The 27,596-nt window shown below is 37.9% G+C and overlaps 2 protein-coding genes across 2 annotated transcripts; one reads left to right on the plus strand and one right to left on the minus strand.

Moving 5' to 3' along the window:
- Positions 1-1,238: 1,238 nt before the first annotated feature.
- LOC108664540 (ceramide synthase 3-like) lies at positions 1,239-27,596 on the minus strand. Its single transcript, XM_018151144.2, has 2 exons — positions 27,294-27,596; positions 1,239-5,558 (listed from the first exon to the last, which is right to left on the minus strand). Exon 2 carries the CDS (start codon positions 5,539-5,541, stop codon positions 4,399-4,401), a length of 1,143 nt encoding a protein of 380 aa, XP_018006633.1. The 5' UTR covers positions 5,542-5,558; positions 27,294-27,596; the 3' UTR covers positions 1,239-4,398.
- On the plus strand, positions 11,471-16,218 carry LOC108664539 (ceramide synthase 2). The gene is made up of 2 exons (XM_018151141.2): positions 11,471-11,571; positions 14,168-16,218. The coding sequence occupies exon 2, from the start codon at positions 14,344-14,346 to the stop codon at positions 15,505-15,507; it is 1,164 nt and encodes a 387-aa protein (XP_018006630.1). The 5' UTR covers positions 11,471-11,571; positions 14,168-14,343; the 3' UTR covers positions 15,508-16,218.

A 27,596-nucleotide genomic window follows, 5' to 3' on the forward strand; every position in this document is an offset into this window, starting at 1 on the left:
ACGAATAAAAAGTAATCTCATCGCTGCAGGTTAAACAGGGCAGTTAAAACGACTAGGGATGTTAACCCATCGTTCCAGGTTAACTCGGGCAGTTAGAACGACTAGGGAAGTTAACCCATCGTTCCAGGTTAACTCGGGCAGTTAGAACGACTAGGGAAGTTAACCCATCGTTGAAAGTTAACTCGGGCAGTTAGAACGACTAGGGAAGTTAACCCATCGTTGAAGGTTAACTCGCTCAGTTCACACGACTAGGGAAGTTAACCCATCGTTGGAGGTTAACTCGGGCAGTTAGAACGACTAGGGAAGTTAACCCATCGTTGAAGGTTAACTCGGGCAGTTCACACGACTAGGGAAGTTAATCCATCGCTGCAGGTTAACAGGGCATGTTATATTCGACAAGTTAACCCACTTTATCAACTTAACTCGAGCATAGTTAACCCGGCAGGTTGAGAGTTTGTTTCAGGTAAGCATGCTGGTATATCCATGATCCAGATTTTTGAAAACATTCTACATTATCTATTGCAATTGAAAGTGTTTTTTCTTTTCAATTGAATAATAATGATTATAAATGACTTTGTCTCATCCATTTAATTAATTAAAGAACTAGTGTCATAATCGGCTAAGTCAGTATAGAAATTTCGATGAATGTAAACTAGGGAATAACCATAATTATGTATACATAAATCGTGCTTTATTTAGAGACGTTAACGTATTCGTTTTTCGCCACTCATTCCGATTGAACTTGCTGACGTTTATAATAGCAACACTCTATTCTTCCATCTATTTTTCGGTATAATTTTTAATATTATCATCTCTAATTGAAATTGTACTTAAAAAACCATTGTTTAAGTAGTTTCTTACGTACATTGATCTCTCACAACAAACCCGACTTATACAGGATCGCAGTCGTCAGGTTATAATCTTGTTCGGTCCGCTTTTATTACAGCCATCACAGGCCCTCGAACCCCTCGTTAACAAATAAAAAATCGTCCAAAAAAGATCCCAATGCAAGCTAGGGTTGGTTTTGGTATCCGGGGGCGTTGGGATTTCCTGGTCACAAAATTGGGCTTGCAAAACCGCTTGAAAAAAAGTTTTCACGTTTTTTGTGACCATAGAAATCCTTGGAGATTGAATAAAAGATTTGAGCCAGACAATGTGGTTACTGTAATTATGCTTGTAAAACTAAAGGTGATTATAATGCTTTTTGATCTTTAGATTAATCTTTATTAATGGACAGCATTTATTATATATATATATTTTTTGTAGCCTGACGAGAACCACGAGTCCTGCCAGAACGTCCTTAACGTCCTTCATCTAGTCGTCGCTGGAGCCACTGAACGGAAAATTACATTTTCAAAAAATATATATTTAAAGCTTCACAAATTAGACAGTGCTAAATTTGGGTGAGAATAGCCATAAATTATATTTTGATTCATGGTAAACATTATTTTTTATACTCCCATAAGCGTTTTAAAACAGTCACATGTTATCTGTGTGAATGCGTCACGTGATAAAAAGCTTCAAATGTTTTTTTTACTAAGTCTGTCTCATTATCAATCTGCACAATTAGGCAGTGGATTATCACGAGTTAGGTGATAACTTTAACTCATCTTAGATCCACATACCACCGCTAACTAACATTGTACATTTCGATAGATTAATATAGCTTAATAAGAAAATTATCGATTAAACTAATTCTAGAGTCTTAAACCAAACTTGTTTGGAGCTATAAATTCTGCTATCTTATACTACTAATTCAATACGTGTTTGAGGAGCATCATGCAAGGTGACAGTTTCAAACAAAAAATTCAAGACATGTATGGAGAAGTTTCTCCAAATACTAAATTAAAAAAAAATTTTTGTCATATATTTCGACGGTAAAAATAAATTCGTACGGTAAGATACATATGAACATATAATATGCGCCTTAAAGATTAAGGCTACCTTTAGGCAGGGCAATTTACCTTTGATTTAAGGAGGGATGGATGGAATTTACGCTGCATCAAACATTTCAACTGCAGGCTGAAAATTAAGGACTGTTCTTCATTTCAAAGCTTCATCTCGATGTTCCAGACGAACATGAACAATTATATATTACGACTGTCATTTAATTGAAAAGGTTCTGTAGGAATTTCCGAGAAGCATTAGGTGAAAAGTGTTCGTACTTGCAAAAATTATTTGTATACTTACAGATTCGACTCATGGGTATATTTAGATTACTAATTCGACATGTTTGTGTCTTGAACTAAAATGGTTGATGCCTCAAAGTTGAGCTTGAGATCAGGGTAGGAGGTGCATCTAACACCGCATGTCTTTAATCCAAATATGTAAATAAATAATTTTAATGATTTAAAAATTCAAGAAGATCTTTCGAGCTCTTGCGGACGTTGAGCATGTAGTCTATCTCACGAACGCCGTCTCTTTTAGAATAATGAAAATCATGAATCGTACATATATTTTAATGATAATAAATCCTCATCATTTTAATCTAAATTACGAGAAACATAATAAAAAGTTCTGTAGTGGGAAATTTCAACCGTCCACGAAACGGGACGCGTTTTACTTGGGTTTGAGGTCAACGTTTCTGGTATTTCTTCAGGCCTTCATTAGTGTTTTTCCAGTCGATGAATTGCTTCAACAAACTGGAAGCTTAACTATATAGTCAAAACTATCTCATAGAGTTTCAGCGAATTTAGACAAAGAAGAAAAATGTACATAAGTAAGAATTAAATTTCGTAATTCAGTTTCTATTTTGGTGGAAATATACATAGTATTTTGAGGTTTCCACATTGAGGATGAATTTTAACGACCAAACGACGGAGCCACAGAAAACAACGAGCAAATTGATAAGAAGAATTACAATATCATATAGAAATTGGGCGGAAATGAAGACTATAATGGAAAGTCCTAAATTTTATTCCAGTATATTTAATAAATAAATCGTTAACGCATCAAGGAATTAAATTTACAGTCATGATTCGCAAGCTTTCATGTAGCGTTTGAGTTCTGAAGAAAGACTGCCGTAAATTATATATCGGTAGTCGGACAATTATTATTAACGTTCACGAGCTATGATGCTCTGAATTACTTGCCATCAAGTCCACAATTATAACCTGAATAATACTACGACATACACAAGCATGCACTCTCCCTGGGATATTTAAAATTATATTATCATAGATTATTGGCGTGGTGCATAAGTTGTATTCGCAGAGCATTACGCTGGCTACACTTTATTTCACAGCACGGTATTTTTGTACACTTTAGCTTTAGCGTACAAAAAGAGAGATCATCTTTGAGATAAATTAAAAAACTTTGTATGATGTGCCTAGAACAATGACAGCTTCTCATGAAATATGTTCACAATTACGCGCAACGATATCTGATCTGGCAAGAGAATTATTTATCATTTGTAATACGCTCATAAACAACTGATCATGCAAGGGAAATTTTTTATCATTCGTAATACGCCTAAAATTTCTTATCTTAATCGGTATCTGCTGGTGTTTGGAATAATCGGTTGGTTACGTTTATGCTTCTGACTGTCAATATTATTTTACTAATACAGCCGAGCCTGTGCCTTCATACTTCGCTTTAAATTTCTGGAGATCTCACACATTCCTAACATTTAATAGTGCGCTAAGGAAATTTACATGTAGCATTTCTGCATTAGTGAGGTAAGGCATGGTTCATCAACAAGTGGTGGACCTAGAAGATACAAAACCTCTTAACATTTTCTAGGTCGACTTTAAAATTTCTACTGAGTACACAATCGTACGAATGAAGATATTTACACCCAGCTTTTAAATCGACACCCAAAGATAGCTATGGAAACTCAAGCGCCCAACAGAGCGACGTTGATGGAAGCATGTGCTTAATATAAAAGGTACCTGCCAAGAGCAGCAATGGGCGACAATACGAGATCTTCACCCGGTGATCTAACAGCTGGATGAATAGGAAATATAGTCAAATAAAGCACGCATAAGTAAATGATTCACGCTCTGCTGGTCGGTTGAACTTGAACTTGACCGCAGGAGACATGAAGTAAGAAGGCCTTCAATTTCTCTCAAAAAAATGTCATAAGATGCACAATTTCCAATAATAATTATTATTTCAGTTATGTGAAAAGGCACTTTTTCGTCATGTATGATATCTGGAAGTGAAACTGGGACTAGAACGTCGCATGAACAATGTAAAGATATACGCATTTTGAAAGATTGAAATTCTAATGAAAATGGCGTTGACAAAAGGTCAAAATATCAACTGTGATGCTGCATATTTCGTCTTTTTTTTTTGGTACAAACACATTGTTTGACGTACGAGGTTACAGAATGTTGTGTGAACGCTACTATCAGCCTCGAATAATAGGATATAAGATTTCATACTTCTCTATGATAATCAAGAAATAGATCTTCCTTCGACAGCTGTGCGTCGATGAGTATTTTCAAAATTTGAAAAACTCGAAAAATGAGTTTGTTTGTGGACAATTTCTTCGTCGTTATCAAAGGGCTCGTCTTCTGACGACCTGTAGTCAACGACGTGGGTCTTCGTCTGGAACTTTTTCCTGATGGCTGATGCCAACTCATACGTCCAAATTAAGTGCAATACAAGCAGAACAATCGTGTACACTAAACATAACACAAGTCCAGGCCAATACTCTGAGTCTATCAAGTACGGGATTTGAAATACTGGCCAAATTCCTAGGACAGGGTACAATATCAATCTCGATACTACCCACAACACAGCGAACACAAAAACGCATGCGTCACTGCATTTTGTGTTTTTCGTATACAAAAACAACTTGCCGAGGAGCAAAGGGATATCAGAAACTTCGTGCGTTATTAAACCATGACACAAGGGCGCCACAAGGTTCAGCGAGAGACTAAATACGTAGAGAAGGAAAACCATGGAATGGTGGCATAGTGTTCGGTAGAATTCATTCACTTTTGGTTGAGTGAAATATGAGTAGGTGTGTGATAAGTAGTATCCACAGTTAGCCACCCAGTACCACCACACATCGGAAGTCGCACTTACGAAAGGGTGTTCCCTCAAAAAAGTTTCCGGTGATCCGAAAAATGGTTTAGGTATAATTATAAGCGCACCGGCTATCGTAAAACTAGTGTAGAAAAAAAGCATGAAAGCGCTCTCGTTGAACTTGTCGATATTACTCTTTTGCTGTGAAGCATACTTCTGTCGAAGCCATCGTTGGACTTTCCGCTCCGGCCATCCCAGTGATATGACGGCTGCTGCCAACATCTCCGCGGTAGGCTTGTTTTTGCTCACACTGTAGAGAGCTTCCAGCTCCGTGTTGTCCGGAGGATGTGGTTTCACTTTAGCTTCAACTCCAGCTCGCATGGCTATGGGTGTAGAGATGTAGGGGAAGAACACTATCTTCTTGAATGAATAATAAACCACACCGAAGATCGAAGCCCACATGAAAAACTCAAATAGATCTGGGAAACACAGTGGATCTTCCAGAGGAATATCAATCCATCTTAGTCTTCTCGGCAGCCACATCCACTCACTCCATGTGCGGTCCATAGCCGCTCACCGGTTCTCTGCAATTAAAAAGAAAGAAACAAACTTTGAATTGGTTTTATTAGTCGAACGGCCTAAAGTCTAAACCGATAAATAAAGTTATATAGGCATATGAGAAAAATATGACTTTTTGTTGTAGTTCTATTGCATTTTGAAAGTTTGAGACGCCTGACCACAGCGAATGTGCATTTTGACATTATAGTAGCACAGATAAAAAGAAATGAGTATTTAGTGTGAAAAATTTTAATGGTAACTGAATATGGTATGGTGAATATGGTTTATGATTTACTGAATAAAATAAATAGCCAGTGGTCATCACCAAAAATTGGAAATGGAAGTATTCACTCGAATTACATTCAAGCTGCCAATTTTCACTGCATTAATTAATAAAGTCTTCAATAAGTCACTAGATTCCGATGATGACCGTATCACGTAAACGATTGAATTTGTACATTATGTTCAACACATTTTTTGATGAAAATGTAATATCTCGTTTTTATTGGTTGCGTCTGCCTGTGTTAGAGGCGGTAATAAAAACTTGACTTGAACTCGTGGTATTTTTCAATGCGGTGAAGGTAAGGAATGTGCCTAACTGGTGTAATTTTAGGCAATCTTCTCTTAGAATGGTAAGGATTGTAGTAAGAATTTATTGTATCTTACGACTTGATTTATCCAAATTTTATGAACCCATGAAGTTGACGGTGTTAGCAAAGTTATCCAACGTAGCAGAGTAACCCATTATGCAACAAATAAAGCTCCATCGAGAAACACGTGTCATTTTTATGCAACAAATAAAGCTCCATCAAGAAACACGTGTCATTTTTATGCAACAATTAAAGCTCCATCGAGAAACACGCGTCATTTTTATGCAACAAATAAAGCTCCATCAAGAAACACGCGTCATTTTTATGCAACAATTAAAGCTCCATCAAGAAACACGTGTCATTTTTATGCAACAAATAAAGCTCCATCAAGAAACACGTGTCATTTTTATGCAACAAATAAAGCTCCATCAAGAAACACGTGTCATGTTTTATGCAACAAATAAAGCTCCATCAATAAACACGCGTCATGTTTTACGCAACAATTTTGAACTCCGTCCGGTCGTACCTTCCTCATTATTGGGAGAGCTAGAATACCATTTGTTAGGACAGATTAATACTTAATAGAAACTCTTTTACCACTTAGTTATAGTGATATATGTGTCTCATATACAGAAAATTTATATTAAACATCCCGAGTAGTAATTGTTAAAGGTTCCTTTAATTTGTTTTTTGATTTGACCAACTTTGAGCCGATTATTGGCTCAGATAAAACATTATTTAGGATCGCTCTCACTTCAAACGAATGGCGATACGGAGAGTTTTGACAAATTATTCTGAAATGCGATAATGACAGTTATATTACGTACTACTAAATTTAAAATGAAATCTATAAAACAAAGCTCTGTATCATAAATGTATTGCCATGTTAATGAGACTTGTAATGATGATAAATAGTCATAAAATATTGCTTCCCGCACGTAATGCTCCAAATGACTTCTTGCAGGTCATTCTGCGACAAACTCGCTCTCTGCAGAAGTTTCTGCTGACTCGACGTAAGATGCAGACTCGCCTCTGGCAGAACAGCCTTCAGCAACCCGCATGTGGTAGCCCCACCAGTTGTCAGCTGCAGACCTGCCTGTTACCGCCATCTGCTACAGACCTGTCTGCTGATGCTGTCAGCTACAGACCTGCCCGTTAATGCCATCAGCTGCAGACCTGCCTTCAGCCACCGTCAGCAACATACCTGTCTGCTGATGCAGTCAGTTGCAAACATGCCCGCTGCGGCCGTCAGCTAAAGACCTGTCGGCTGAGGAGATCGTGAGGAGATCATTGCATTCACTCCGGGTCCTTTTTAATGACCCGCGGTTGGGTGCTCGCTGAGAAGCGTCTCGTGATTTTATTCGGGAAGAATTACCGTTTTCCGTCTCACAATTCACATCACTTAATTTATTTCTTGTTGACCTCACTCAGAGTGGCGGGTAAGCCTGTTAACTTGTACTCGTAGGATGCAATTACTACGGTTGACTTTAGTTCACGCTGTTGGATTGCCGAGAGATATTAGGCCGCGGAACACTTGTTATATCTAACAGTATTTTGCTCGATATACGCAGTGGAGATGTGAACGGGGTCAAATTGTCGTTTTCCCAACGTAAATTTGTTTGGATATATGCTGGCCAACTCCACCATTAGTTTTCTTACTGTGGAAGGTCAAAATTGAACTTATAATTCCTTGTATATATGGTGATCATTCCAGGTGAAAGTGGGCACCGTGCCACCGTCGTTACCTTTCTTCCTTGACTCGTTTTCGTCGGAGATTTTCCCGAGCTTCCTGCTGAAGCGGGAGATTTGTGGGAAGAAAGTCTCCTGCTCATAGTTGGATACAAGCCTTCGTGACAGTGAAAAGTTTGTCGTGAAAACCTGTGTAACTGTCAAGAGGTAGCCAATGACTGAGAGGGTTGCGTGAGTGAACCCGACGCCAACACGGAGCTCTAACATTATGTTCTAGGCGATAAGAGTTGACGAAAGGACTCCAGGGACGTCTGTTCACGTATGTTCTGCTGGCTTCGCTGTGAAGGTCGAATATTCACCGGCCCGAGCATGGAAAGCAATTTTGAAGTTACAGGAGAAACTATTGAGAGGCCGCTAAAAATTCACGAGTTTGCAATACGGTTTACTTGTGTGAAATTAAGTCGTGTATTACAGGTAGGCGTTTGGTCCTAATCTTTTGGTGACTACTTGGTTTTTAGCACCCAATAAATCCATTAAGTTATCAAAGGTTTTTGTCACCCAATAAAGTTGTCAAGTTTTTACTTTTAACACTATCGCGCCAACAGGTGGCGGATAGCTTATATATGTTGTAGGCTCTCCTGCAACACCGTCAGTTGGAGACCTGCCCGCTACTGTCGTCATTTGCAAACCAGCCCGCAGCGGCCGTTGGCTAAAGACCTGCCATCAGCCGCCGTCACGCAGCTACAGACCTGCCTTCAGCCGCCGTCAGTTACAGACCTGCCCGCCGCGGCCGTTTGCTTTAGACCTGCCTTGAGCCGCCGTCAGCTACAGACCTGCCCGCTGCTGTCGTCAGTTGCAAACCTGCCCGCAGCGGCCGTTGGCTAAAGACCTGCCTTCAGCCGCCGTCAGCTACAGACCTGCCCGCTGCTGTCGTCAGTTGAAAACCTGCCCGCTGCGGCCGTTAGCTAAAGACCTGCCTTCAGCCGCCGTCAGCTACAGACCTGCCCGCTGCTGTCGTCAGTTGCAAACCTGCCCACTGCGGCCGTTAGCTAAAGACCTGCCTTCAGCCGCCGTCAGCTACAGACCTGCCCGCTGCTGTCGTCAGTTGCAAACCTGCCCGCTGCGGCCATCAGCTGCTGTTCCTCGGGCAAAAAACGGCCCCGAACGCGCAGTTTTTTACGCCTGGTCTTGGCCGGCTTTCATAGGTCAGGGATACCCGCGAACATTCTTGCTTTTAGCACATAAGGGCGGTCATGACTCGTGGGGACAATAATTGCGTTTCTATGAAGCTTTGAACTCGCAAAGAAGAACCAGTTTCATTTCCGGATGAGCAATATTTGCCACGAGAGTGAAGTAGTGTTTTAAACTATATTTTTTAAGAAAGTAGCTACTCCTGCTAACACTTCTTGTTCTGTTGGAACTTCTTCTCTAAATTGATATATATAGATTCCTGTACAATTGAGGTTATGAATATTTATTACATGGCTGGTAGCGCTGCTGCATGGAGCTGGAGAAGAGTGTTAATCCTCATGCGATTTCTAACACCGACCTTGTATCAATGGCGCCATTGCTGAAAACTCTGAAACGGTAGCTTACTTTGCAAAAAGGAACGTGAAAAGTGCTAACCACTTCTGTAAACAGTTGCTCTTATCATCATTTCTAATGAAATTCAAACGAAACAAAAACGTATTTTTTGAAGGAAGCAAACATGCATGTTGGGTGGGGGGGCATTTGCGAGGCACCCATTACTTCCTTCCCGTTCATCCAGCATTCCCAACTCCAGTATTTTACTTCCAAATAGAACCATAAGGTTTAGGGCGAAGTTCAAGTTTGCACCATGATGATTTGTTAAATCATAAATCCGAGCGAAACTATTTCCCGTAGTTTCATTTGACCAAGGCTTCTTCTTTATATATAATGATAAAAGCACAACCGGTGTTAACAGGAGCCCGCGTCAGATTGTGGTCCTTTGATTGTGGTCAAGAGTTTTCGCCAGTTCACGGTTTCATCCAAGTTTAAATTTTCGCTGCCTGAAGAGAAACAGACATCAAAACCATATGCGCCCTACCATTGGTGAAATTAAAAAAATTAATTAAATATTTGCGCGATTTACTCATCAACGCGTCGCTTTGCAATGCCCGAAAAAGATGCGTCGCTTTGCAATGCCCGTCGCTTTTGCAATGTCCGTACTACAGAAGCTGCCACGCTCGTTGCGTCGATTTTTTGCTATTGAAAATCATTAACATGACAGAAGGGCATTTTTTCTCATCTATTTAATAAAGCTACAGTACACAAATTAGATTGCTTAGGCATCGCCCCTTTAAAAATTTATTGAACATTCGCATTTCATCTGGTACTCCGACGTGAGACATCAACTTTTTTATTCTGCACATAACGTTAGCCACAACTTACAATAATATGCTAGAATTATATTGTACAAGGATCGGGCTTTAAAGGTGTTAGATCCAGCCTACGGTTTGTGGATCTGGAACATGGGATGGCTATTTCGTCAGTCATTGCTGCATCCTCTGCCTTCTCTTCGCTTTGTTGATAAATCTCATTTCTTTATATTTAACCCTTGGATGCACAAGTAAACTGGACCCTAAACTTCTCCACAAGTGGGTCATAAATGACCAATGACTTATAGTAAAATCTATATATTTTTATGCCAAGTTCGTCATTTGGGTTGAGAATAATGAGTTCTAGAATATTGAGTATTTTATTAAGAAAAAATGTTATTTTTATTAAGAAAAATTTTATTCAGATTTTATTATCAGTATTTTATCAAGAAAAAAAAACGTAATTGAGTATATATATGCAATGTCGTTATTTTTCATTTTTAGACATCTTCCAAAAAGAAAGTTTTTCAGAACAGTAATAGAAAATGATTGACTACATTAATTGTTTTTTTTTTGTTTCTGTACCTGTACGGTCATTGAGAGTGTTCATCTGTTTTCCCTCTCTATCCATCTTTTGAAAAAATATATGCCTTTCAGACTAACTACATTTTTCTGGCTCCAATCATGGCACAATGGTGCATTTCATTTCTCATACATATTCGCCATCTCATACATTCGACTTTTCGATCGTTATTACTTGGGTAGGTCTGGCACATTTTTTCTTCAGTTTGCCTTATCTGCTTCTTTCTTGTGGATTGCTTCTATAGTCGGGGTTTGCAGGTGAAGATAGCCTTCCAGTCTCATGTGTAGTGTGACTAAGTCCATTGGTAGGTAGATCTGTAAGGATGAGGTAGCACATTGATGATACCATTCACGGGGGCAATGGTATCATCTGTAAACTATATATGTAAGTCTGAACTGTGGCTTGATGGCCACAATCCTTGGTATGGAGTATGGCAAGTAAAAATTGTAAATGGGATTTATAAAAATCATTTGTTGGAGGAAAGACTGGAATATGAAATAAAAAATTCATTCTGGAGATATTTGAAAAAAATTAAGCACCTCTTTGATTCATACTAGACCCACTAGTGCATCTAAGGGTTATTATCTTTGTATTTCACCTAGCATAAAATAATGGCAACAATTTTGATAGTTATATATGGTTATCCGAAAGTGGCACTCTTATCGTGAATTTTCCATTAAGTAATGCATGGGGACGGGCAAATGTTGCTCGTTATATATGGCAAGCGTCGGAGGTTCGGTTCACAGTCGCGCGCCTACTAGAGCGGGCGACGCTTGGGTAGCACGGCTTGTTGCACAAATTTCGTAGCACTGTTTATTGTAGTTTATATTTACTCAGTGTGAGTGTTACCTGTTCTGCCGCTTGCTGGTGTTAGCTTTACTTTTCTATGCAAATGGAAATATATTTTCAGATTTACCGCTCGGATATTTTCGTTTAGGTGGTGAATTTCAGCAGAGTTTTGTTTTAGATAACTTCATTTAAAATATATGTGATGCAAAAAAAAGCAATAAAAATTTTTATTCTGAGTTATGAAGTTAAATAGATTATGAGCTATACAGAAGAGTATATTGAATTTTTTGGCGTTTACTTTAGAGGTTAACAAAATCAATGAAATTTTCATATTTTTAGCCTAATTCTGAAAACATTCAAATCGCCGTTTTAAGAAATACACATTTTTTACCTAAGCCTTCAAAACTTCATGGACCTGCATAGGACATGCGGTCAATTGGGTCAGATATACGACATTATATTGGAAAATTTGATTTTTATATTTTTTATTGCATTTACTATGCGATAAAATAATCGTTTTCAGTTGACGCAGAGATTCTTTTTTCGAGCTGCCAATTTGCTCACTTATTTTATTCCTGAGTTTAATAGCCATTGTATTGTATCCATAATAATTATTAAATATCAGCCAAGATTCATTCAATCCATCAATAATTCAATTAAATTCTCTTCTAAACCGATCCCTACCTTATTGGCCTCATTTCACAAACAATCAATATCAATTCAATACTCTTTTTCACAAACGAATTTCACAAACGGATGCAGTTACGCTGATTACAATAACTTTGAAGTAATTGTGAGACGTGGTATCGCATTCTTATCAACTCGTGGTTGTGATTGCATCTTAAATGCAAAAAATAGGCATAATTTACAGTTGAACACATTTGCATATTCATTAGAAAAAATGGAGTACATTTACAGTTGAAAAAAAGGGGTCATGGAAGTTTCACCGACTGCCTGGGACTAGCTTTAGATTTGATCATTTAAAGATGCAATATTTTTTTTTAATGGAGGAACTAAGGCTCACATATTTGCAACTGTTGGCTGAAGGCTGAACTTTAGATCGAGGCACAATAGCGATGCAAACGGCTGCTTGGTCATCATTTATGGAAGCCTTTATTAATGATATAAATTATGGCATTAGAATTACCATAATTAATTATTATCTCTGAAAATATGTTATAAAGACATAATTTATAATTAAGATAATTTAATATGTTATACAAACATAAATATTCTACAATGCATTCAAATTGAAGTAAAAACGCAAAAAATACATTATAATCATACATTCGATCGTTACAAAGTTTAAGAGTACATAATCGTGTACTCTCATCCGTCAAATATATGGCAATAATAGTGACAGGAATAAGTAAAATATATGACAATAAACAGGTAGATGAGCTACATAAATGATAATTCCGTTATTACCTACAGTAGTTCCTGGAAGTTGTTTAGCTACCACTCAGTCTATATGAGCCTTGAACTCATTTCGGAACGGTGCCTTTTTCTTCCATTGCTCGACTGCAGCAAAAAGCTATACCATCTTGCAAGATCTCTCCTGATTGTCAGGACGAATTGAACGTAAAATTAATCATGAACGTTCATAATGACGATACTCAAGATTTATGTTTTATGTTGATTATTTGTTTTGAAGATAGTAATATTGTTAATAATAGAGTTAAGACGTATATAATGCTATTTTTTTATGATATAATGTTAATATTTCTGAAAGTTAAATCTCATGTTCTCACTGCTAATTTCTTCACACAAAAAGAGGGAAAAAAGTATTTTTAAGTAGAATCAAGAAATATTCTCGATTTGAAATGCAATAATTATTAATATCGGATATAATTATAAGAAACAATGGAAAGGCAAGAATACATACTTAAATTTTTTTCGATGAGATTACTTCATTAATGAAGTAATAGATTATAAGCTTTTTGATTAATAGATATTAATAATAGATTAATAGATTATAAGCACCCACTGATTGAAGCTCAGTTAACTTCTCAGAAATTCTAGTTGGCTGAGAAATGCATTTAATAGATACTTTATTAAATTGAATAATCTGTGTACATAGGACTTAGACAGTGCGTAGCATAAACATAGGTTAAATTAAAAATTTAATGTTGTTTCTTCATCATCACATGCCTAATTGTAATTGTGATGCTTCATAATCGCATGTATTAAGTACATTTGCTGTGTACGTTAGTAGCGCAACTGGTATTTAGATATGCTATGTATATTGATTTTTTGCATTACAATGAAACAAAAACCAGAGTGTCTTGAAACAACTGTGTCAAGTTCAGCCAGGGTAGAAATCTCTCTTACAAAAGCGAGTCTGTGAGCCAGTTGACCGCGGCAAGGCACTAACCCTCTACCTGCGTGTGTCAAACGTACAATCGACTGATTAAGTTTAGGAACAAGTTGAAGGGATTAAACGATTAGGAGTAATATTTACGGATTAAATATTACTCCTAATCCTAGGATTACTCCTAGGATTAAAGGATTAGGAGTAATATTTAACTTAATTAATCAAATACACGGAAGAGCGTTAGTTGAGCTAGAATATTCTGTAACGTTGACCAATCGAAGCCGATATCAACTATCCAAAATTCGAGTGCCTAATGAATCACGTATTTCAGATTCTACAGCGGACAGAAGGGCGTGCAAAATATCTGCCAACAAGAAGAATTCCAGCTGCATCCAAGTACCATTTCAGTTGCTGTTGACAAAATAAAAGTTGATTGATACCATTAATAATACAATTTTAAAGTAAAATCCGGTTATCTATCATCGAAAGAAACTATTCACAGCTACCATGCACAGAACGTGGAGTGAATGGTTCTGGCTTCCTGAAGAGTTTACATGGAAAGACTTCGAGGAGGATGAAAAGCGGTTCCCAGATGTGAAGTATTTCTTCACTTGCGCACTGATACTGGGGATTTGTCTACTTCTCTTCAGAAATTTCATCCTCTTGCCACTTGTTTTTAGGCCTCTTGGTGTCAAAGCCGGTGTCCGTTCCAAGCCTTACCGTTCCCCGCCCCCAAATGAAGAGCTGGACGCTTTGTATACAATAAACAGAGCTCGTCCACCCAGAGATATGTTAGTGAAAACTGCAGCGAAAGTAGGCTGGCCGGAACGAAGAGTTGAAAGATGGTTAAGGCAGAAGGCTTTGTCGATGCAAATGACAACTTTGGAAAAATTCCAAGACTATGGATGGCAGTTTACTCACTACACTATTTTCTTCATCTCTGGTTTCTTTGTCGTTGTCGTCAAACCTTATTTCAAAGATCCAGAGGAATGCTGGAGAAACTTTCCTTTTCATCAGATTTCTAGTGACGTTTGGTGGTATAACGTGGTTTGTTGCGCTTTTTATGTCACTCAAACAATCTTGCTGCTACAACAAGAAAAAAGACACGATTTCTACCAAATGCTAGCTCACCACATGATAACTTTCTTTAATTTTTACTTCTGTTGGTCACTCAACGCGGTTCGGATGTTGACCATCACCCTCTTCATGCACGAAATTGCCGACATCCCACTTGCGCTTGGGAAGCTTTTCAGCTATTCTGGATATCAGAAAATAACTGATGCCTTAGCTTTTACTTTTGCTTTCTTGTGGATAGGTACACGCATGTTGTACTTCCCTATTTATGGGCTTCTGCCTACATACCGAGCAATGAGCATCATGGGCAGACACAACTGGCCGGGCTTCTTTTTAGGACAGCTCTTCGATTCCAGTTTACTGGTCCTACACATGATGTGGACCAAGGATTTAATCAAAGCGCTTTACAGGAGATTCACGGACATTGACAAGATCGTCGATGAGAGATCTGCAGATGAGCTTTCAACTGAAGATGAGAAGCAGAATTCTGAAATCATCGATAACAACAATGTAATTGCTGACAGGTACCTCGAAAATCATCAATCAAGCACCAAGAGGATGAACGGAGTTCACAAGCGCAAGGCTTTTCAATCATAGATAAATATTTCTTAGCTATAATAAGTTTCCGGATCTTGTTAATCATAAGCACTTCAGTATAATAAGCTAATACTGGGTGGGGTTAACATTCTGAAGAATAAGCACCCCAGTATAAATGTAAGAACCTAAACTAAGGTTAGTTCGTTAGCAGTAAGTTTCCTACTAACGTAAGGTAACCAAATTTGTTCGTATTATTCATTCAATTAAATTTGTTAAGAATACACACCTCGGTAATGTTCCTGATAAGAATAAGCACCCCATTAACGTCTGGGGTGCTTATTCTAAACAAGATCCAAGATTTCAAATAACTATTTCAAATAATTATTCAATGTCCAGTAGCATTTTAATCGCCCACTTGTCATGTAAAAATTTCCCAGGTCTCTGTTTCTGTCTCGCACATTTAAAACTAAGACTATTGTTTGTACGCAACTGGAATTTTGTTTCGGCGAAAAAAGGAAAAATAATTACGATCTAAATGCAATTAAGACTCATTTTTACCGGGTTTAGTTAACATTTTATTAATTTCTAATAAACAGATTTCATAACATTGTAGAGCATGCACTTTGTAGAGGCCATGTCAACAATTTCTGCTCATTTTTTATACAAGACATGTAGGCGCTTTATCTCCCGTGGGCTTTTGGGTGTGCTTCAACAGAGGCGATAAATGTAATATTTTTTGTTTCTTTTGCATTTTTGTATATATACAAATATATATAAATTTTTATATATCTACAAATATATATATATCTTTTTGTGTGTATACACATTAAATTACATTAATTTAAACCATAATTTTCATGAATGGCATGTTAGAACTACTCCAGCTGCAGAATATTAAGATGAATTCAAGATTTTCCAAAATATTATACATTGTAGGACAGAATTTCAAATATTGCTGTCATCCGCAAGAAACACGAGCGAACCAAAGCTGAGACCCGTTTTTGTTTTCATTTGTGTTTGTTAAAGTACAAGGGCGCTGATCTTCAATGCTCTGTCGAGACACATTTTATTAAGAGTTAAGCAGTTTAAAATCGGCATTTGTTTGCCCATTGTTACAAACATGTATATATAAAATGAGGATTATTGATGCGTATTATTGATACGTAATAGTAAACTGTAAATAGGTCTACGTTTATAAATATTGTAGGTATATTCAGTGAACTTATAAAATAGCAGCGTTTAACACATGGTAGGAACTATTGGGATGATCACGTCGTAACACACGTCTCTAATTATTGACGTGTTGGGACGGACTCCTATAGTCTTATACGTCTCTTATTGACGTGTCGGGACGGACTCCTAGTCTTACACGTCTCTTATTGACGTGTCGGGACGGACTCCTAGTCTTACACGTCTCTTATTGACGTGTTGGGACGGACTCCTAGTCTTACACGTCTCTTATTGACGTGTTGGGACGGACTCCTAGTCTTACACGTCTCTTATTGACGTGTTGGGACGGACTCTTCGTCTTACACGTCTCATATTGACGTGTTGGGACGGACTCCTAGTCTTACACGGCTCTTATTGACGTGTTGGGACGGACTCTTCGTCTTACACGTCTCTTATTGACGTGTTGAGACGGACAATTCATCTTACACGTCTCTTATTGACGTGTTGGGACGGACTCTTCGTCTTACACGTCTCTCATTGACGTGTTGGGACGGACAATTCGTCTTACACGTCTCTTATTGACGTGTTGGGACGGACTTCTAGTCTTACACGTCTCTTATTGACATTTCTGGACGGACTCTTCGTCTTACACGTCTCTTATTGACGTGTTGGGACATATGCTCTGTCCCACACGTCTCTTCTTGACGTCCATGAACTTGTTGAATCTGTGTGACGCTGTTGATATTTTCCGATCTATTTCGATGTTATTCATTAGACGTTTTATTACACGTTTGTTTTTGAAAATTATTTTATTCGGGGCCTTTAAAGCGACTTCGGAAAAATTTACACTCCACTAAATGCAGTAATTAAAAACCTCTACCATTCCAGTGTATTGGTATTGGATATGCTAGGTAGGCCGAATTAGATCAGTAAATACGTATAACGGTCTATGTTCACTTAGCTACCGATTTACCACCTACAACTGGTAGGTTAAGCCTGAAAAGCCGTCATTGATATGGCTGACGCAGTTAAAGACTTACAACTTTTTTCGATCTTACGGCCCAAGACAGGTGATGGTGGTAGAAACATTTGTGTTAATTTCCCAAATTTACTCGACGGTTATATGGATTTTTTACGGAAAGTTAAAGAAAAATTATTACCGAAAGGATTCAGCACACGAAGACATAAATGTGGGCTTCTCAAGCATTACAAGATTCAGCATAGTAAAAGTTACTGCGGTCAAACTCATCACTATTACCGAAATGTCCAGGAGAAATAACAGCTGTTTATAGAATAATTCTATCTATACAGATTAAAATTTGTAACAGACTTGCTTGTCTCTCCTTTAGTTGCTGACGATTATTAGCCACATAATGATTAAAGTATTATCATTCTATTGTGGAATATAAATGACGATCTGTAAAAATATTATTTGAGTAAGATATAAGCTACTATTAAGGGAACTGTAGATATGCAAATAATATTTGTAAAAATTTCAAGAAATATTCTAACTAATCAACTTTAATATCTCATAGCGATCAGTCATTACACAAAAAATTGCGACCATCTCTTCACTTACGATCATCAAAACTGAGGATTTGAGCGCAGGGCTGTATAATTTGATAACCGAACCGGGCAAACGTGGGATCAGGAAAATTTGTAAAACAACTATCCGTTAGTTTGAAAAGAATTGTTTAAAAACATGGCTCTTATATGTGCATTGTAGCCATTGCTGAAAGCAAATATGAAGATGTCTCAAGCCAAGCAATGTTAATGAATTGAAAAAAACGATCGTTCAAAATGCTCGAAGCTATAATAGTCAATTATCAGTCAACATGACCTACTAAAATGTCATGCTAAAAGTGATTTTTGCAGATTAGATAGTTGTCGCTGATTTACAAGATATTGAGATTAAGGATTCTGATGCTTCTTCAACAGAGCCAATGTTTTCATTTGGGACTAATTTGACCTGATTTCTACCAGCCTTAATCGAAATAGATGAAAAACATTCCTATATCAACATCCGTAATAATTATAAATGAACCTCGTATAGGAATGCTCAATTGAATTCTTAAACTGATCGGGGAATGATAATAAAAAACATTCCTATATCAACATCCGTAATAATTATAAATGAACCTCGTATAGGAATGCTCAATTGAATTCTTAAACTGATCGGGGAATGATAATAGGGACCACAATAAACCTGTATCCTAAAATGGCCAGTGATTAGTATCAGGGATCGCAATATTACGTTCAGTTACAGCAGCGTGATCCTAATTGCCGAGTCTCGTGTATTGTACAATTACCGTGTTTAGATTTTGTTAGCTATATAACCGGACTACCGAGCATATATTTGGCGTTAAAACATAATAACAGAACTTAGCCTAAACTATTACAACTTGACCAAGACTCATAAAATTTGCATTATCTACTCTATACCTGATCGGGCAATGAAAAAAAAAATCGTAAACCCGGATTATATCAATTTCGATTATTTTACCACAACTTTTCAGGTCTATCATGATTTTTTTGGAGTTTCGGTGGTAGATTTCTGATTTCTGCTTTAAAATGGTAAAAATTAGATTTCCAAATTCAATGCACTCCGATACCGTGATTACAGTACATTCCAGAATGTTACAGCACATTCCAGAGTATTATAATGATTTTCAGTATCAGGCTGTACCGGTTTTCCTATCTGTTGGTCTTTAGACGGCGCACTATGCAGACATGACCATTCGGTCTGCACTAGGCATCAGCTTGTAGTCCTACATGCAGCTCAGCAGTTTTGAATTGGGCCCACAGTTTCCTATGCACTTGCTTTTACGCGCCTTGCTTTATTAATCCGAGTTATCGGCCTACGCGCGGGGAACTTTAACGAGCGTCGCTTTGCGAACAGCAAATAAATAGCGCAGGCTGAAATAAATAGCTTGGCGGTTGGTGTTGGGGGATCCGTAGAGAGCAACGATCTTCTCACTGAACGAATGTGCTGTAACATTCTGATAAAAGTCTAGGAGTATAATTGTTCTCATTTAGTGTGGAAATAGATTCCAATCACCTGAGCACGTTCCTGTAATAATGCCGATTCTTGAACTTTTCGTGACTTGATTCACAAGGGATCCGGCCTTTGGAACCCGATCTTTCCATAGCTGACGATTGATTGAGATAGCTGCTGGAGCAAACGCTAGACACAGCTTCTGGCAGATCGTTTATAAACGCAACGAATAGAATAGGCCCGAGAACACTGCCTTGTGGCACGCCGCTGCGCACTGAAGATATAGATTTAATTAGTTACAATAAATATATTTGCACTGGTTAATAATGGATATATTTTTCAAATTACTGAAAATTAACCAACTTTTGATTATTGAATGGAAATAAATCTTTTTACGTTTGAAAATAGAGATATAAGCATGGCTGGCTAAAAGTTTTTACTTCATGATCAATCATGTGATAGAGACTGAATCCACTGATTATTAGAAAAAATGCTGAAAACTGATATTAGAAATTAGAAGCATTAATACCATTATAAAGTGACTTAAAATACAGATATAAACCACTATTGTGGTATGGGCCTATGGCTTCATATAAACAATGAAACAGATACCCCTAATTTTTTTTTTCTTAATAGGATTTTCTATGATATGCATAGAAAACAAGGGTTTCCCTGTTAACTATAAAATTGCATTCTTCCGTGTGGGACTCGGTGCGAGGAAAATTCTTTAATAATACTCATAAATTACTACGACAATCATCTTGATTACACTCGAATAGGGGTTTGAATTCTTTGTGATTTGTTCGTTCATAACATTTCTTCTCGCTTCGAGTCACCGACATGTGGAACAGCCTACCTGATAGCATCGTTGACGCTCCGAGTATGAACATCTTCAAAAACAGACTAGACGAAGCTATGCAGGAGCATATGTTCAGTCTTAAAATGCCTAGCAAATTACGGACCAGGCAATAAGTCCAGCAGCTATCTCAATCAATCGTCGGCTATGGAAAGATCGGGTTCCAAAGGCCGGATCCCTTGTGTTTACAATACAAGTCACGAAAAGTTCAAGAATCGGCAAGAGGCCATGGGCCTATTTCTTCAACGCCGACACTTCTATTCTATTCTATATTATAATCTCTAACGTGATTTGCTTACGTGAAATATCGAAGTTGCAATGAGGCGCATGCCGGAGGCCAGCGCCAAACTGCCAAACTTCACACTTAGTTCATATTTCTTTCCGAAGTAAAATCGCTAGAGAGCATAACAGCCTATAAAGTCAAGTGCTCAAAGACACAGCGCCGTGTCATATTTACAGACACAAAATAAGCTTGTTAAAAGGAAGCATGACACTACTGCAACTGGCCAAACCTTTTCAGGCCCGCCTAACCTACGCAAGCCACAACATTTCTCCACCCAAAACAAAACAAAGCGGACCTAAGCTAACCTCATTGGCTGCAGGAAATTTAATAGACGGTCTAAGTATGCTGGTTGAGCCAGTCGTTGGCTGTTAAAGGTTGTGAGCCAGGACAGCATGAGTAGGTTAGGCCAGAAGAGGTTAGGCTGGAGTAGGTACAGCCGGATAAAGAACTGCCCGCTTATGAGCGAGCATGCTTGAGCATTGGCTGAAGACCTACGGCACTATCATCTTTCGGCAGTATGTCGCTGTCCATTACTGAGTTCAAGCGTTGTCTGCGGCATCTAGCTCTGAGGCTGAGTAAAGTTAATGCACGGTGGTCAGTGTAGCTGAGCGTTGGCTCCTCTCCAGGGCCGAGTCCCACTCCAGGTCCAAGGCAAAGAGAGCAAAGGATACAGTGCCGGAATGGCTATACGACCACCCAGTTTTCTCCAAATAGTTTCTCTTGCACAAAAAATGATATTCTAATTTAACGAGGTTAAACTACGTTTAAAAACTGTTCAAACGCTATGCGATAAAAATAATTTTCTCGTAATATATGAGAAGAAATTATGAAAATTAGAAAAACCTAGATGGAAATGGTTATAAGAACAAGATATGTTTTTCCGTTCGTGGATCACATACACTCATTTTACCATGATTGAACTAGTTGGTTGGTTGAACTACTAGTTCAACCATGCATTTTACCACGTTTTTCTTAGCTCGCTTTCGTGTCCGTCTGTCTGTCTGTCTGTTTCAGACTGTTTGTGATGATCAAATCTTGCAATCGATATTTCACCAACTTTCCCGCTAGCTAGCGCTCTGAAACTTTTAGGGAAGCTCAGCTCCCGATGACAATACAATAATCAATAATTTGTTGCACGTTTCCAGGCGTATTTATTCTTTCATTACCGAACCTTTCTTTATTACACTTACAGCCACGCACTTAGATAAATATGGAAACAACAATGTATCCCCTCGAATACAATTTTCTACAGAACTTCGAAAAGAATTTTCTTTCGTGCATTTGCGCGGCCAACTGAAATAAAAGGAATATTATGTAGGATGGCTGACCTTTGTGCAGTAGTTAAAAACTCCAAAGGAACTTACAAGCAGGGGTTGGGAACCTTTAATGCACGTCATCCTCGAGAGGATATTCGTGTTTAGACTATCGCCCCAAAAAACGTGGGTCGGGCTGTACGTTCACCATCAAATTTCCAAAATTCGTGTGTTGTGTGCTTTTCGCTTTAATCATAAATGTGCCCGACAGGGGCGACACACGTTTTTGGGGCGAGCCATAATTTATTTTCTACTTTTTAGTCCACAAGAAAAACGTGTTTTTTTAAAGTCTTTTTAAAGTATTTTTAATATGCATTCTCACCTCCTTTCGCCATAATTACCTCAATTCATCTTCTCCCCACGCTATTTACAATATAATCCAGTGTCTTTTGAAAAATTTTATCCCATGAACGAAGAATAGCCGTGCAGTGTGTTTTTTCACCCGTAGCCGTCCGGATTAGCAAAAAATGCTTGTGCCATGGGTTTTGAGCGTTTTATTCCCATTGCGATGTCCCGTTGGCTTCTACCGTATTTCACAAAGAGGAAAATCTGCGCCTTCTCGGCCTCAGTGAGTCTTGTCCCATTAGGCATATTTTTTACTTCGAAAAAATATAAGTGAGGGCACTGAACTACACCAGAAGTACACCAGAAAGGTCCTAAATGACGAAAATCAAGATATTCTTTATATTGCTGTAGTGTTTAAAGTGAAAATATTACAGAAAGATAACAAAATGGAGAAAACCTATACTGGTCTTATAACCATTTCCACCTAGGTTTCTTATTTTCATAATTTTTTCTCATATATTGTGAGAAAGTTATTTTTTTGCATAGCGTTGGAACCGTTTTTAAACGGAGTTTAACCTCGTATAATTAGAACTTCAAATTTTTTGTGCAGGAAAAAATATTTAGAGAAAACTGGGTGGTCGTATAGCCATTTCCGGCACTGTAGTGACACCACTGGGGCACTAACCACACGTCTGGCGGCACTAACCACGCCCCTAGCACTAAAGGTGAATGTACACGGGGACAGTGCAGGCGACAAGTAGATCTGGCAAATGTCGGCCGCTTGGTGACTATCCGGCTAGTAAGCCTGTACACGAGGACAGTATAAGATGCCGATATCTTCTGGTAACTCGTTCGCGCCCACCAGTGCGTCGTTAGAAGCCGTTGAGAGAGGTCAGTGAAAATGGAAAGTGGGATCACCTTCAACAACTCGAGTCTGTACGTCGTTTTTATACTATTGTAGCCCTTAAAAATGCAACGTCGGGAACAACTAAACCCTGACTAATAAGGTATTCTTTCAGTTTCAAAATACTCGTTTCTCTCTTCATTTTGTTGGAGTAACCAGCATGGTAAACATTCCACAATTATTCATATTTTTGGAATAGCTCAAAAACAATTGAATATCATCTGTACTCCACTTTGTTTGGTTCTTCTTAAAACCATTATCGTTCAAACAAGGGACAATTCAACTGACCTAAGATATTTCACATGAGCGGCATAAATACTCTCACCATGGCGGAATCAGCGCTACTGGCCGATTCTCCAGCGAAGATATGATTAGATATCAACAAATCGTTGTCCTTCTCGGCCGCGTCTTGGGCACATGCCTCTGAAGCGGCTGATCCCCTATACACGAGCCCAGTAGCGTGGACAGTTCAAGCGGCGGATGAACTGGCGGCCAGTACTGTCCCTGTGTACAGGCACCTATACACGAGGCTAGTAGCGTGGACAGTTCAAGCGGCGGATGAACTGGCGGCCAGTACTGTCTCCCTGTACAGGCACCTTAACCACACTCCTGGGGGCGGGACTAACCATACACTTAGGGGCACTAACCACACACCTCGGGTCGGGGTACCAATATCACACCTGGGGCATCAACCACAACTGTAAAAATAGGGATATTTCGGAGGGACCGTGCAAAGTCGAGAGTGGTGACTAATGGTAAAAGCAGAACTGCCGATTTAGCTTTATAAATACAGAAAATTTAGTCTTGATGTCAGGTAACATCAGCAGTCTTACGTAAGACTCTCACTCACAGACGCTAGAAGTCCAAACTGGGCCATCCCCCCAAATGTCAAATCCGGTCATTCATTTCGTCGAAATTCTTGCCACAGTATGAAGGCTGGAAACAGGCATATATATCCTTCATATCTGCGCAGTTAAACGATGAGAAATTTCTACGCCGTCCTACAGATAGCGTAATCCAAATTCCTGATTATTATAATGTATGAGTATTCATATTTATGAGTGTATTCGAATATTATTCAAAGCGAAAACCTGCGTTTCTGCGCGAAAGGCTTCGAATAGCAAGATTTCGTAGCTTACTTTTTACACCTATTCGTAGAGCAAAATTTTTTTCCTTATATAAACATTACTAAAGGTAGAAATTAAGTAAATTATACAAAAGTTGTGCTTTTGAAAGTTACTGAGGAAATTTTTCCAGCATTAGTTTCAGCTGCAATCTAACTGTAAATAGTAGCAATGTTAGGAAAAGAGCCAAGGATAGGGTACAAATCTTCTCTTGTTAAGAAAGTTGGTCAGCCGGTTCTGAGACATTCTTCAGCGCGCTGCCAATTGACGAAGGGCAGTTGAAAGTGACGCGGGTAAAAACCCGCTGTATTTTGACAGGAGAGCAACAGAGCGAGTTTTTTTATTCGTCGTCACTTGGAGCCTGCAAAAGCTGTGGAATTTTTGTAGTTCGCTAATCCCATCTAACATGAACAACAATAAACTATATTTACAGAGCCTGTACGATTCGTTAATAAAGCTTTTTTTAACACGCTAACACCATGCTAGTCAAACTAAAAAAACTTTAAGGTGGTCTACCCTAGAATCGACAAAATTACGTTTTCTTCGTTAATACTCTCATTTTATAGGGGAAACTATTACTAAGCGGAAACAGCGAAATTAAGTACAAATATTAAGCAGCTTTTATTATGTTTCCGTTTTGAAGTTTTATAAAATGATCATTATATAAGCAATGTATATAAAGGTTTCTTTAATTAAATCTGCATTTACAGATCATTATTCGCGTTGTCATGTCTTTTTACTCATTTGAAGCTGCAAACAATGCTCACTGAAGAAGGCAAACACGCATCGATGTGCATCACTGATGCACATCGATGCGTGTTCATGTTTATTATACTACAAGAAATGATCTTTATTTAATTAGAGCCGCATTGCCGCGCGTCCATATTTAAACTATTTTAGCTTTCTAAAGTACGGCGCACGGCGCATTTTTTTACCAGCATAGTACGGCGCACCGCGCAGGTCGTTAAAATGACAAAATAAATTTCCGCGCACCTGGCACATCTTCCTGACCATGGAACTGTCTGTGCATGCAATGCAATACTTTTTGCGTAAGGCCGTTTGAAATTTTGTAAAATTACCATTATATATAAATGAATATACATCATTCGAAAACCTGCTTTTCGATCTCACGGCTCCAGCTAGAAATTTGGTTCGACTCATCGAAAAGACGAACACGAAGATTGTTAATATAAAGCATGCTCTGGTCTTCAATCAAACTTGCATAAAATAAATATACAAGAACAATCAAAATAATAGCTAATTATTTGCGTTAAACGGGACAATAATAAGTCTATACACACGTGATGGTATCCTCAATATGAGTAACTGGCAAAAGGAAAGCTTGGGCTCCAGTATCAGCTATCTTAAAAATCTATCTCGTTTTATTTTCAAGCTACAGTATGGAGAGACAGGTTATTAGATTTGTAAAGAAAATATTTTTCTTTACAAATCAGAGAAAAAGCCTGGAGGCCCTTTTTCTGATTTGTTGACGGTTGGATTATATATTGCAAAAAGGAGGGGACGAAATTTTGGCGAAAAGCAGAAAAGTCGAATAAAGAAAGAATGAAAAGAAAATATCGAAAGAATGGCTTCTAGAGTCGATAGATAATTTTGTTATAAATCGAATGAAATGTACCTCAACGTTGTAGCACGTAAATTGCAGGAGGGGATAAATTTATTATTGCCCTCATATATGTCGTTTTCTATGAATTTGCCGTTTCACTTATCATTTATTTAAAAAAAATCATACGGGCAATATATAACTTTTTCGTGATTTTCATACTTATACGAAATTTCAGGACGATCGGTCATATAGTTTAGGATATAATTTCGAGGGTAGGACCCCTTAAAACCAACTAGCGTTTTTTATGAATTCTAGAGGCGTATTCACGACAGTAAAGATATTAGGCAGCAATAAACATATTGTAAATAAAATGAACCGATGATCAATGACTCCAGACAGTTCGAAGTCAGAAACGTACGCAAAAAATGTTCTCCTAAAAACATGTATATTTTATTAATCCCGAATTTTAGCAATGATATACACGCTGAGTAATTAAATTATCTCAAACAAACGGCTTTGAAAGACTCTTTGGATGTTTTTTTTTTTCGTTTTTCCTAGAAGGCAGTAATTTATACTGCAGGTACAGCATGCGTCGAAAGATTTCTGCTATAAATAATTTATTTTGAACAACAGTAATTTACAACACACATACGATTGCACCAACACAAAACGAAGCGTCGTAGATATACACAAATATAGTTAAATACAAATAGACCATGGGAAAAATATTTAAAGACCTTAAACTTCTTAATTAGTATACCCGTGTTTTATTGAATCAATTATATTGTAGGCTGACAGAGAACCTCAAATGATAGTTTAGTTTTGTTGTTAATAATGAAATGTTGTTTCTAATAATAATAATATTTTGAACAAAATTAACAATAATTTAGTTATTAAGAACGAAACAATAATAGTTTTGTTGTTAATAATAAAAAATCCTCGCTAATAATGATTGAGCGCATTAGTGATCCAACCTTATTCGTGCCTCATAAGCTGGAGAAAGTTGGAGGTTAATTGAAGAGACTTCCTTCACTCTAATGTGAACCTCCTTCTAGACTACTAGTTGTTAAAATTAAAGAATGCTTTTTATCCTATTTACCCTAAAATAGACATTCAAATTCTAAGCTATTTCAAATTCCCTAATTCTGAAAATTATATGCATGATTGCTTACAAAAAGTAACCATTAAACTTCACACGTGGATATTTTATAAAGGTTTTTAAAATGAATTTTTGAATGCGGAAGGATTTGATTCTTCGATCATAGCTTAATTGTTTATGGATTGTAAGTTGGAGTCCAAGATAGGATGTACCAGTTAATGGATTGCGGATTAAACACATCACAATGACTCACCTGTCTTCGCGTAAGAAGTGTAACTAGCCGTGCTAGCTCTAGTGTGCGGTCAAAAAGATTGAGTTCACAAGCTTGAATACTCAAAATTACAACATATTAGAAATTTATCGCAGTCGCACGTCAAAGTCGAGGTTCAAGAAGAATCAATTAAAAATAAAATTCAGAGTAAAATATATTCGAAACTTTTCCTGTTTTCGTTTGAGTTCTCAAATAAATGGAGTCTCTTAGAATTCACTTTCTACAGGTCACTAGCTCACACGTGCATCACGAGTCAATTCTTGGCTTGTAGTAAGCGTGTGAGGG

The sequence above is a fragment of the Hyalella azteca genome, unplaced genomic scaffold (assembly GCF_000764305.2).
Source record: "Hyalella azteca isolate HAZT.00-mixed unplaced genomic scaffold, Hazt_2.0.2 contig7572, whole genome shotgun sequence".
Taxonomy (NCBI): Eukaryota; Metazoa; Arthropoda; class Malacostraca; order Amphipoda; family Hyalellidae; genus Hyalella; species Hyalella azteca.